Here is a 12,657-nt window from a genome sequence, read left to right as displayed (position 1 = left end):
TTCAAGTGGCCTCGCTTCTTACGAATTCTTCTGTTGCGGTAATGAAGGCTAACATTTGGGCGGAGAACACCTATAACTTGAAATTTATACAATGATGACGGAATGAATGGGAATGATTCGTCAAAGCGAAATGAATCTTAAAGGATCGTATAGCTTTAGTTGAGATGTAACTTCAGGTTTCTAACATTTTTGGTGAGATAATTGAGAAACCTCTTCTGAAATGTGAACGAGCATGTAATTCCAAGAGGAATTCAACGTTTATTTTATGAAAATTGGTTTTGAATTGGCTGAGATATCCAAAACACAGCGATCCTAATAAAAGGTGGGACCCATGGACGTTTGTTTACAATCGCTTTGTTTCACTTGGGTTTTTGGATGCCTCAGCCATTCCAGAATCGATTTTCCTCAAATGAATTTTGAATTCCTCTTAGAATGGTATGCTCTGTACTATTTCATAGGTAGTTTCTTGGTATCTCGCAAAAAAGGTAATAACCCCAGTCCTCATCTCTGCCAATACTATACTATCCCTTTAATCGTTTATCGAGATCCATCATTGTATGATGCTACTGGAATACGTATTCATACACGTAACATTGACAGAACACCTTAATGAAGATTCTGATCAGTCTCACTTGAAAATTTTGGGTGAGATGATGCTCATAGCAAGCTGAGGAAGCCAACCCTTGGCAAACCCAATCCAAACAATTTAAAATTCCATTTCGCGTAAATATGAAATTGTCGCAAAGTCCATGATGTCGTGTTCTCTTTCAAATCACGACGTGGGTGTACTATAAGGAGCCGTTATAATTTCGTCAATTCAAGATAAAAATGGTCTACATGCATCAGGTAGGGCAAAATGTGGGTGCCGATATTTGTTACCGTCTTGATATTCTTGGCGTTTCAGCCACAGTATGACCATCTATATGAACAAACATTGTCACTCTCAGTTCAATTTGAATAATGAGAACAAATTTGTTTAAAAGAGGAAAATATCTTCCAATTATGTCTCATGTCTCCCATTGACCTGTATATCAATCATACCACTTCTACGTCGAATCTACCGTATAAATCATATTCAGTGCAACAAAAGTAGAGTTAAACAAATGCTGTTTCATGGGGCGGAGGCATCGGATACTGCAAGCGCTCCGAATATCTACTAGAAACGTGATTATTATCATAAGCTATTAGTGTACAAACCTCGCGAGTTTGCTTGTGCAGCTACGCACCAGCATAACTGCTTGTAAAAACGCTTGAAAATTATACGTTTCACATTTTACTTTTCATAGGTCCGATTGAAATGATAGGATTACTGTTCTGTTAATGGAATCTTCCACGACTTATCAAATTAACTTGCATATGGAAAGGCTTTTGCCTCGAGTTTTTCTATTACAACTTGTTTACAGGAGCACTGCTACGGTATACTATAAAGTATGCCCGCCCCCCCCCCCCCCCAAAAAAAAAAATATACAATCGGATTTTCGCGTTGATCAACTTCCAATATGATTGAACTGTCTAAATGCTACTTTTGATTCTTAAGTAACACCTTAGCTATATTTTGCATAAAACCCTATTCAATTGGTTAAGTGGTCACAAAGAACTGTGGATTGTTATAAAGCATGTCATGGGTCTGATTCTTCCACGTTTAGCACTTTGATGTTTTTGGAACTGCATAATATGTGAACACAATGGACAGAACTTGGAGGGAAGGGATTCCTGACATGCTCTACAAAACTCCTCATTTCTCTTTGACCACTGAAGCAAACCGGATGGGGTTTACTGTAAGATGTGGGTAATAAGTTATAGTTTCATACCCTGAAATTGTATTTGGATTGACATAAACTATTTTTGAAGTTATCATTGCGGAGGGTCCCGTTGTAATTTTTTGGAGACATACGGTAGGCCCTATACTCTTGCTTGGGACAATAGAGATGATACATGGTATATACCAGCAATGTAATGAAACGTAATAAAATGAATTATATCAAATTTTTACAGAATGGTGGATATATCTATCCTCGGTGTTCTAACAAATCGTTGCCAGTGCGACAACAAGGGGAATCTTATTCTTGTAACTTCTGGATTTGGATGAGAAAGTCAAGCGAATCAATCCTTCCATTTCCTCAGGCTATAGAAAAGTTTACCAAAACACAACACATTTTCACAGTGCCATTAATGGAGGGTAAGTAGGCGATTGGGGCTAACAATGGGCTAACCTTTTTGTGACCCTCTCACGTCCAGGGAAAGTGAAGAAAAAAATCTTGTCATTAAAAAAGGGGCTGGCTATATACCCTGCAAATACCATTCTGAATAGGGATTTTCGTTTTTCTTATATACAATCCTTATAAAGACAGTTTTCGTTACCCTGGGAAAAGGTATTGACATTTAAAGTTGGTGCTATGTCGAGAAAACGACAATTGCAAGAGATTCCCAGTAGAGTCATAAAATATCTCCTAATTCTACTGTCTCTACTGACCAGCGACAAAATGCATTAACAGTGAGGTCATCTAGTTTGAGAGGGAATCATCTACGAGTCCGTAAAACGTTGTATTTGCTGTTATAGGTATGTACGAGTTACTTTTGAATGCATTTTGCGATGGATATTTTTAGTCGCAAAAATGTTTCGTCCAATTTTGTGTGAAAAACAACAACAATGACAACAAATAGTACCACGGTAAATTCTATCTATAAGAAATTCGTGTTCATAACTCTGAACGAACAATGGGAAATTTACATGAGGGTGAAACATGTCTAACTATGTGGACATGGCATACATCTGCATGATAATATACTCCCACTGGATGATAAGGGGTTCATGGTGTATTCGAATATCCTTACATCTTTTCGTTTAAAATTAATTGTGCGATCTATTCGTTCTTCATAATTTGATTTGATTTGGTTTATTTTAGATACATAACGCACACTACCCATGAGGCAATTGTGCAGTTTTATCATACCAAACGAAATTACTTGCTTGTAAAAAAAATAGTTTAGGAAAAGACAAAATAAGAGAAAGGCAGCTTACCTGGCGAAGTTGTGTAGTACTGCACATCAGAAGGAGAGAGCGCATGTTCACCCTGATGAAAAAAAAAAAAAATCCACAATCGATTCTGAATGACTTACATGATCACTTTCATGATTATATCATAATTTCGTTGCAGGTGATAAAAAGAACACATAACTCGATCAAATCAAGTAACTTACTTCAAGAAATATTATGATCCAGCACAAAAATTCTATCTATCTGCGCTATGTATCTCTGAAAGGGAAATCACTGCCCTCAAGGGGCAGGCTTTTTAATGACTTCCTTGTCATTTGCTTTTGTTTTTTTATGAAATCAATGAAGAGAATGAATTGAGTAGAATTGAACATAGAGAAAACAGAAAACGGAGAAAGACGTAGTTGTCACCATTAAAAGTGCAAAGTTGCAACAGCTCTATAAATGGCGCAATTGAAACAATCAATTCTTCAGATTAATCATTATCTGCAGAAATGTTTCGTCAGCGCACATTGTTGCTTTGTTAAATCTTGATTTAACAAGAACAATTGTTGCACTTCCAATGAAAGACCCAAGGACGGGATTTGCGCTTTAATGCCGTTGGAGGAAGCAATATCTTTCCGTGTTTTGCCAATGCCTGTAGAAATGAACACGGTTTCTCAATTACATTCTTTAACAGTGGGATTTATTGGTAATATAACTCTAAAAAGGATTTCTTTTTTTTTTTCTTTTTTTTTCGGAGTTTTCCAGTTTCCTTTTCAAACACAGCCCTAATGTAGAATGCATTATTAGGCGTTTTCACATCAGCCCGATAAAAATCCAGATATTGCGAATTAGAGCGCTATTTCATTTCTTATTCACATCAGCCCGAAGAGGGGGTAGCCCGAATAGTTAAACATTTTAAAATAGCTAATTCGACAGCTGAGTATGTGCAAACAACAGTAATGTGTGTGCCCTCTCAAAAATTCCTCATGATTTGTGTGCAGTTTGCCTCGATCGATCGGGTCACACACGCTAGGCATGATGGGATTCATCGCGCTAATTTCTCGAGTCGTTTTCACATTATCAAATAGCGCGCCACTATCCCGCTATTTCAGAATTTTCCCGAGTTGGAGTCGAGAAATTTTTTCGATCAGAGCGATACAATTAGCGCGCTAATTTGTGTTCACATTATCAAATAGCACGCTATTTCGCTATCGGGAAAATTTCCCAAGTCAGAAAATAGCGCGCTATTTCGAAACATCGGGCTGATGTGAAAACGCCTAGGCCCGAATTCACGAAGGCAGTACAAATGAAACCATGGTTTAAACCATGGACAAAAACCATGGAGCGCCAAGTGTCGCACGGAATATTTCGTTACGAAATTGGTGATTTCGTCGACAAAATGACCGTTTCGTTAACGAAATTATTATTTCATGGACGAAATGTTCATTTAGTTACAAAATGTTGTCATTTCGTCACAAAATAATTATTTCATGGACGAAATGACTGATTTCGTAACGAAATATTCCATGCGACACTTGGCGCTCCATGGTTTTTGTCCATTGTTTAAACCATGGTTTTTGTCCATGGTTTAAACCATGGTTTCATTTGTACCACCTTCGTGAATTCGGGCCCTATAGTCTTGTTCCCGAAGAGCACGTAGTGATTGTATGCGTTTGTTTGTATGTGTATGATGTGTGCGTGTGCATTTGGGTGTATGCGAGGGGGGGGGGGGGTGTGTGTGTGAAGGAGATAGAGTTGACCAAAATAAAGCGACGTCTTCTTTTTTTTAGATGTCGTTACAAGATTCTGAGCCTGGATAAACGAATCACTTCTACTCCACTTGTTTCTCTATTTTTCTAAGTCTCCTCCCAATCTCCTTGTCAATGTTTGACCACTCCAGCCCAGTCGAAATAATAGAAATACAAAACGAATTAAACACGTCCAGTGCGCATTCCCCGGCTGAATTTTATAACGCTTCCGCGACTTTCTTGTGTGCGAACTGCACAAAAAGGATGATCGCAGAATTGAAAGTGATCCAACCCTTTGGGCGTTACGCACGATTCTCTCTTTAACCTTGGGTCCGATTACAATCCTCAGAAGTTATACGCCATGAGCAAAGCTCATTTGCATTTGAATTATGGAGTGAGTTATACCGAGAAATGCTTGTTATGGTAGCTGTAAAAAAGGGGGTAGGAACAAGTTGAATAGATGTGAAAGGGGTATGATAGAATCGAGGGCGGTTCAGTTTAACGCCTTTTCATTTCATTTAAATCGGAACCGTCCAAACGTTCCACTTTCTCCTGCATTTTAAACTCTCATTTAAAGAGGTCTATTAAAGGGAAATTCCAGATAATTCTATCATTTCATTATGACGCAGTACATAAATCGATAGTGTCATGTATAGATTTGTGGAATTTATTGTGCTCTTTGAGCAGAGAAACCAATATTTTGACAAAAGAAAAAACATATTACACTGAACAAGGATGATGACGTAGGAGACTCGCGTGCTGCAGTAATGTAGTAATGTAATTCCATTCCAATACCGCTTGCTGAACAATGTCACTTGTGTAGAATGTATGCATGCTTTTTTCTTCCGTTCTGCTTCCATGAACGCCCAATCCTGCATTCCTATGGTGAAGCTGCTATGTTATCGTCTTTGTTCACTGTGATTTGTTGTGAATTTTGAAATTACTCTAATCACATATGTCATTCGCTATAAATTCTGAAACTCTGTACCAAGTATAACCAAGTTAAAGATGTTCAAATGCCAAAGTCTGAAAATCATCCGGAAGACCCCTTTAATTGTCGCATCATCTTGGCCATCAGGACAGATTTTTTGTTGATTCTGCTTCTAACTTGCCACTGTGAAATTAGTGACGTCTAAACTGTTTTACGTTGGCCAGACATACTCAAATACTACTCAAATACCATCACCCTTGTGAGACACTCTCTTCTCATAAGAGCAGAACAAGATCGATTTATTGTTTTCTCTATATTGAAGGTTTTGTTGTATTTTAGTTCCGCTTCCTTTACTCGTGACTGTATGGATAAGTGTTGCAGACAAAACGTCACCTTTTAAGGATGGCAACAAAAGTGAGCTCTTGAAAGTTCTTACATGAACTTCTTCACGTAGAATGTAATGAGGCTTTACGCGCAATCTCTAGCAAGTACCAATGCCATGTAAGAACCTAGATATAGCACGACAGTGTTATACCTTGGGTTCTACTGCTTAAATTTAGATTGCTGGCAGATATCATTTACGATTTACTCTAGATAACGCTGGGGCGTACCTGCAAGATGACTGACTACAGTACAACAATATTTCGTAACACCACTATCTTTAGAAGATATAAAGTTATCACGATGTACTTGGATATGTCATGTCTACTGCTCGCACCTGCTCGGAGCGCCCGCACTAGCTTTCCTTCTCAACACGGAATACGCTATAGTGAGAGGTGGTTAGCAGTAGGTTGATGAGCGCAAGTGCATATTTGCGCTCTTCTCCAAAGTAAACACTCAAATCCTGCTGGTCAACTTTTCTTCCTATGACTGGATTTTAAAGACCGCAGGTGATTGCGATACGCTTATACTCTTAAAGAAAAGAAACTTCAAAGTGGTACTGATGTCCATTCATTCGACTGACTGACTTTGAATGTGTGTGGGCATCCTCGACAGAGTGGATTGTTAAATAGAGAGGGATACAGCAAATTAGTTTTATACATTTATCGGCAGATTCTGGTCGGTGAGCCATTGGTTTACGCTGTCGCCCATGGCCGCCCAAGTTTCTTAAAACACTTTCAACTTACAACTTTTGATAGTATTTTGAAAGTACCGGCCTAAAACTTTATATACTCCTGCGAACACTCAACTCCTACGTGTATTCTAGGTAAGGTTTGCCCGACGTAGCAAACGTTCATGAGATATAAACTTCAATCTGCCAGGGGACATGACTCTTGAGCTTTCAAAATCACTTGTTACTTGAGACTGCGAGAGCCATGATGAACATGTTAAGAAAAAACTCTGAAACTGCATACAGTATACTTTTCGCATTAGAAATGTTCAGTCAATTCAGCGTTTCTTATTTATTTTGGTTTCTTGGTTAATACACTTACTTTTACTTACTTCTTTTAACTACTCCAATGATGATATAGGCCTTGTTGGCCTGCTCATCGAGCTAAGCTTTTATCGCGATCTTTATACATTTTCTAGGACTTGTCAAGTTGATTGTATTGGGAAGGACAAAAATGTGTGCATGTATGAAAGTCTCACAGCTTACATATACTAATTCACAAACAAGCAAGATCATGGGTTTTAGACCCTTGTTCATTCAGTCTATCCTTAAAACTATCTACAGAGGTTGCTGAGATCCGGAAGACTATTCCACAACTCGACAACTCTTACTGCTGAAAATGATGCTGCACAGAAATGGTTGACATAATAGAGGAACGCCCTGGCTAAAACCTGATATGCATCATCTTCCTGTGTCGATACCAAAAGACCATCATACAACTACATTTAAACTCTTATCCATCTCTCCGTGCAATGCAGTGTCGTTCCCTTCAATAAGAAAGCTTACATGCCCTACAAAGCAACACTATAGCTGCATATCAACTAGAGATTGCAAATGCATTCCATATAGACATGTTAATTAACTCTTTTTACCAGGTCCTCAGAGAGAGCCAGGGGAAAAAATCCATAGATATTGATACGTACGAAACCACGTCTTTTGTTCAGGGCTGTTCGACATTGCCACGATTTCAAAGTGAATTAACAACGAAAAGACACGGAGAGAGATCAGAGACTTTGAAATGGACACGCATTACCGGAGCTCAAGCATTTCGCGTCTGCGCAGTAGCACAGGTGTAATGGTTTTTATTTGAATAACACGTACGGATCGGATGCTTCAGTGACACATGGTGTACAAGGCAACGCCTCATTCTTACGTACCTACAAGACTCTCCTGTTAATTGTACAATGTACAGGTGTTTCAGAAATGTTACTTTTCATGGTTACTTTTAGCAATCTTTATTTAATTTACATGATGGCGTCTTACATCGTAAGTATATCCCGTTCCAAAACATTAGTCGTAAAGTTAAATGATTGCATGTCATTGTCGAACATTCTTACATAAACCATGCTAGACATGGATATATTGCTCTATGCGAGAGTTGGAAAAAAAAAGCAACAACACAACTGGAAAAGTTAATGTATCTCTTGACGTGCGATGTCAACGTTTTAACAGATGAGCACAGTAAATTTCAAATATCTTGTCCTGCTCTGAGGCGTAGGGTATTTTTTGATACTATACTTTATCAAAAATGAAGACTTAAACGAAAGTTCTATAAAAGGGGCGTTCGTTGACATTAGATAATTATTTCCACCATGTCCCAGAACACAGATGCCAGTGTAATAGAGAACAAAAATAGTGAAACTTGTTGAAAGAAACTGTGCTATATTGTAGAATATCAATAAGAATTGTAGAATTGTAGGATATCATATGTCAAATCATACTCTTGCCACGCATTCGACTGTTGGGATTCTGATGTTCTTTACTTACCCTGGATGCCCGACTGATTAAACTGAACAATGCTTAATTAAAGTGAGAGACAACTTTGGGACTGCGTGGGTGTGGCCATAAACACGTCCTTATTTAACCTGGTTAAGCCAGAGAGATTGACTTGTCGTATTCACAGCCGATGCCCAATGAAGGTAGTGGGAAAGAAAAAAAAACTAGGTTGATAATCATTAAAAGACAACTTACCGATTTCAGTGGTTTGGCAGATGCACTGATGAGGATGGCAACGGCTACTGCTAAAGAAAGAAGACACGATATTCTCCAACATGGGGACGCCATGATGGCAGGGAGTACTGGGTGGGTCCGTTGGCAGTGCGACCCAGGGGTGGAGTGCTGCGGGTTTCGCCGAGGGGATCCCACTTCAAGACGGAGTCGCCAGTTGTTACGACTCACTGGTTTCGGAAAAGGGCATTCAGTAAAATGAACGAAAGCCGGGCGGGCCACGGGACGGTAGAAAAAAAGACTTTACGAAAGGTCCCAGCCGCTCTGACCATAGCATGGGCAGGGTCCGATACAATACCTCCGCTCTGTTTGACCTTTTCAATAAAGCTACACCTCAAGAATGCAGCGAGCGGTGCTACACCCCTTTCCCCGGCTCTTCGGGCGCCATTCTTGAAGCGCAGTGGAACGAAGAAGCCATTCATCATTACGTAACAGGAATGCTCCTTATATTGTTACACTTTGTGCAAGCCGAGCTATTCGAGGTGTGTGAATGAATGAAGGCTACGGGTGGTGACTTTGGGGAGATTTCAGTCCTTTCACTCCACCTCAATTCAGATTTAAATAATTACCCCAAAGCTCTGCGTGAAATTAACCCGAACCAAGCGTTCTGGCTTCTTCATCGAAGCGATTAGAATTTGCCCAATCGTCTTCAGCATCATTTAGAGTAGACTCTATTCTAAAGAGTGGAAACAATCGCTGGATAGAAAACTTTGTTTTTTTGTGTGTATTTTTCGTGCTTCTTTTTCTTCTTTATTTTGCTTCTTCAATTTGCTGTTACGTACAACAGTAAATGTTTTATTTTTTTTTATTCTATACTTTGAATCCTTTAACATTGAATACATTAACCCCGACAGTAGCTTATTTGTGATTTAAGTTAAACTGTGATGCGCGATGTAACAATAGCTGACAGAGTAAAAATAGGGTATGCGATAATGGGGAAAAAACACTAGTACAGGCAGTGAAAATGTAAGGATCCAAATAAATTTCCAGGACTTATTTAGAGTAGTATAGAGTCTACGCAAGAGAGAGCCTCCCTCTGGTAGCAGATAGGGCAGCCTCCTGGAAAGCAGCAATTGATGGTGCTGTGACTGCAGAGAGACAGGGTAAGTTAGAAATACACACATATCAGCTTGATGATGTTATCAATGATTCACCGTTTCAGAGCTGAGAGATGCCCATTGTTTTTGGGCACATTTGGCACATTAACGCGAATCTTGCGCCTTCTGATCTGAAAACCGGTGTGAATTGGGTAATGCGTGATGCGTAAAGCTATCCGGCGGACTATTCTTATTCAAAGAGATGAATGAATGGACTCTTACAACAGGTTACACATTACCTCACGTCCCTCCACTCCCGGTGCTGTTTTTTTTTTTCTTCTTCTTCAAGAGGTATCCCGAGGCATGTTTTGCAACATGCTTGTTACTCAAAGTCAGAGGTTACAGAACGCCAGAAAGTGGAAGAAAATCAAATACAGTATAGAGGTGTCCTGCAAAATACGAAAATTTATAATGCTAAAATTTTGACTTCTTTAATATTGTCAGGATATAGATGCATTATGAATTAAGGGATCTCATGATATCAAAATGAATGATTAATGTGAACAATTGTTACAAACATGTTTACTTTGTGTTTCATAGCTATTTTTGTTTTTAACAGTATCCTTGAGTCTAGATCTCTTGTTTTAGTCTTCCTCTTGAAAAATGTGGTGCCTACACTGGAAATAAAAGATCAACGTTTGCACGTTTCATGAGCAACAACGACATCAACATAACACTTATTCTTTATTATTATTTTATTGATGTTTACAACTGATAAGTGTAGCAGTGTTTATAAAAAATAAAAAAAAAACAGGTACCCGCACCTAAGATTAAAAGATCTGAATTTATTTCCTTAGGTTTAGCATAGAAAGTGATTTATATCATTTTATACATAGATATAAATCTGTTTATTCATTTATGTTGTATATAAACACGACAACGTTGTGTAACCTCAACATAATTTCAAATATATCACACATCATGTTCCCTTTTGCAAGCTGCGAAAGTAAAAACTTAGAAAAAAAAGAAGTGCATTTTGATGAGAGATAGGGCATTGCGTCACAAAATATACCACGGGTCTAAGACAACCCGTCCTGGGTGAAAGGGGTAATGCAACTAAGTCCTTAACCCCGACATTCCCACGCGTAATGAGTGAGTAGCGGTGTGTTATGAATAAGTGGCTCTAAGAGGGTTAAGTTAAGTCCCCTCATGGAAGAAGCTGTTATAATGATACGATGCCATTGCGTGACTTTTTCCGCGGATTTTTAACAATTTGACAACATCGAGGTCCCATCGTAACGTGAGTGAAAAAAGGAAATAACTTAAATAGTTTGTATTCTTCCTCGTCGGGAGTGCTGCAAAACCTTTGGTATTTTTCAATCTCCCGTTGCCCCCCCCCCCCCTCCCTCACTCAAACTGTGGTTTATAGAAGTGTTTTGGGAAAAAACCGGCCACAAGATTGGCGAAGTGAGGGCAGACCTATTACATGTACCAGATTTTGTAAGCAGATAGTAGGTTTGGAAATCAGTGATGTGTTTTAAAGGAGGAAAAGAAAAAAAAAGATGAATGGAATAGGGGTAATTGTCGTTTTGTGTTACGCTCCACTGGTCGTGGCGCGTTAGAGGAATGCACAACAGAAACAAAAGCACGGAGGTAAAAAGATCACGTCTTCAGAAACTTTGTGGAAGTAAGAGTGTGATCGGATTATACATCGTCTCCAACGGGTATAGAATATCGAGGGGATGTTAGGTCTACACTACGAGCAGTCACATCGTAGCTGAAATTACGGAACAAAAATATGATGACGCGTGTGCGCTTGATTGTGTTCTCTCTTTCCTGCTTGCGAGCCATCAATAGGCCAATCATGAATCAAAGAAATTGATGAAACTGACAAAAGATAATCAAGCAATCTCTTTGAATAAGACACACACTTTCAACATCAGAATGACAATTTATGACAAACAAAAGCCAACTGATCACGAACGCCACTTCTCTTGTTTTTAAGCAATCTTGAATCCGGATCATGATGCTGGTCAACGCCTAAACCCTAGTTACCTTTTCCTTTTTGATACCTTGACGAACCCATTCTAAAGTCTAGTCATAATCCATTCGTAAATTTCCGACTGATAATATTATGCTCTCAGACCAAAGGAAAACAACAACACCAACCAAATGAATATAATTATACAAACATACCAAAACGCCCTTACGGAAGTGAAAAACAAACAAACAATACATAAAACAGAACCATAAAGGTTTCATGAACCGCTTCCCTCATTTCTCGATGTCCGTCTCACTGCTCGCAGCATTCCTCGCTATGCTGCATGCGGTTTGCCCCTTCACAGTCGGATGTATCTTTTGTGGTGACGCAATCGTGGTATGTGCGTCGCGGTATGAGTGGAGAACAGCTATGTCTATGATTCAATAGCTTAAAACTTCTTCGAAGTATCAGGAATAGAAATGGCGATCAACACGTGAAATGAAAAACAATCTTTGAACAAGGGAGCAAGGGACATACTCAAGCGCATGGTGGATCGGGGGCAGTTTGAGGGAAATCAGATCAACGAAGATGAAGTTATGACTACGGGCGGTTCATAAAGCTGTTCTTAAAGTTACGAACGACTTTGCACTTTTCAGAATTTCAACAATTCAGCACAATAACTGATCACCAGTCGTTCTTTAGTCGTTCGTAACTTTAAGAACAGCTTTATGAAACACCCCAGGGGATAATAGTACAACATTTTATGGAGCCCTGAGACATGAAACAAGCTACCACGACGTGTCTTTTGGTGTTATCTGCCGATCTCTAAAGATAGCGATCAGTGGTGATATTTCGTATAGGA

The 12,657-nt window shown here is 39.1% G+C and overlaps 1 protein-coding gene across 1 annotated transcript in view; it reads right to left on the bottom strand.

Moving 5' to 3' along the window:
* Window positions 1–9,091, bottom strand: part of LOC140241184 (uncharacterized) — a 105,755-nt gene extending 96,664 nt beyond the window's left edge. Inside the window, exons 1-2 of the mRNA XM_072320943.1 lie at window positions 8,742–9,091; window positions 3,023–3,074 (exon numbers count right to left, since the gene is read on the bottom strand). Of these exons, the coding sequence (XP_072177044.1) occupies window positions 3,023–3,074; window positions 8,742–8,834 (145 nt within the window). The 5' untranslated portion in view covers window positions 8,835–9,091. The remainder of the gene's footprint in view (window positions 1–3,022; window positions 3,075–8,741) is intronic.
* Between the last annotated feature and the right edge of the window lie 3,566 nt (window positions 9,092–12,657).

This window comes from Diadema setosum, chromosome 17 (assembly GCF_964275005.1).
Source record: "Diadema setosum chromosome 17, eeDiaSeto1, whole genome shotgun sequence".
In the NCBI taxonomy this organism is placed as follows: Eukaryota; Metazoa; Echinodermata; class Echinoidea; order Diadematoida; family Diadematidae; genus Diadema; species Diadema setosum.
This window is presented reverse-complemented; position numbering and strand designations above follow the sequence as displayed.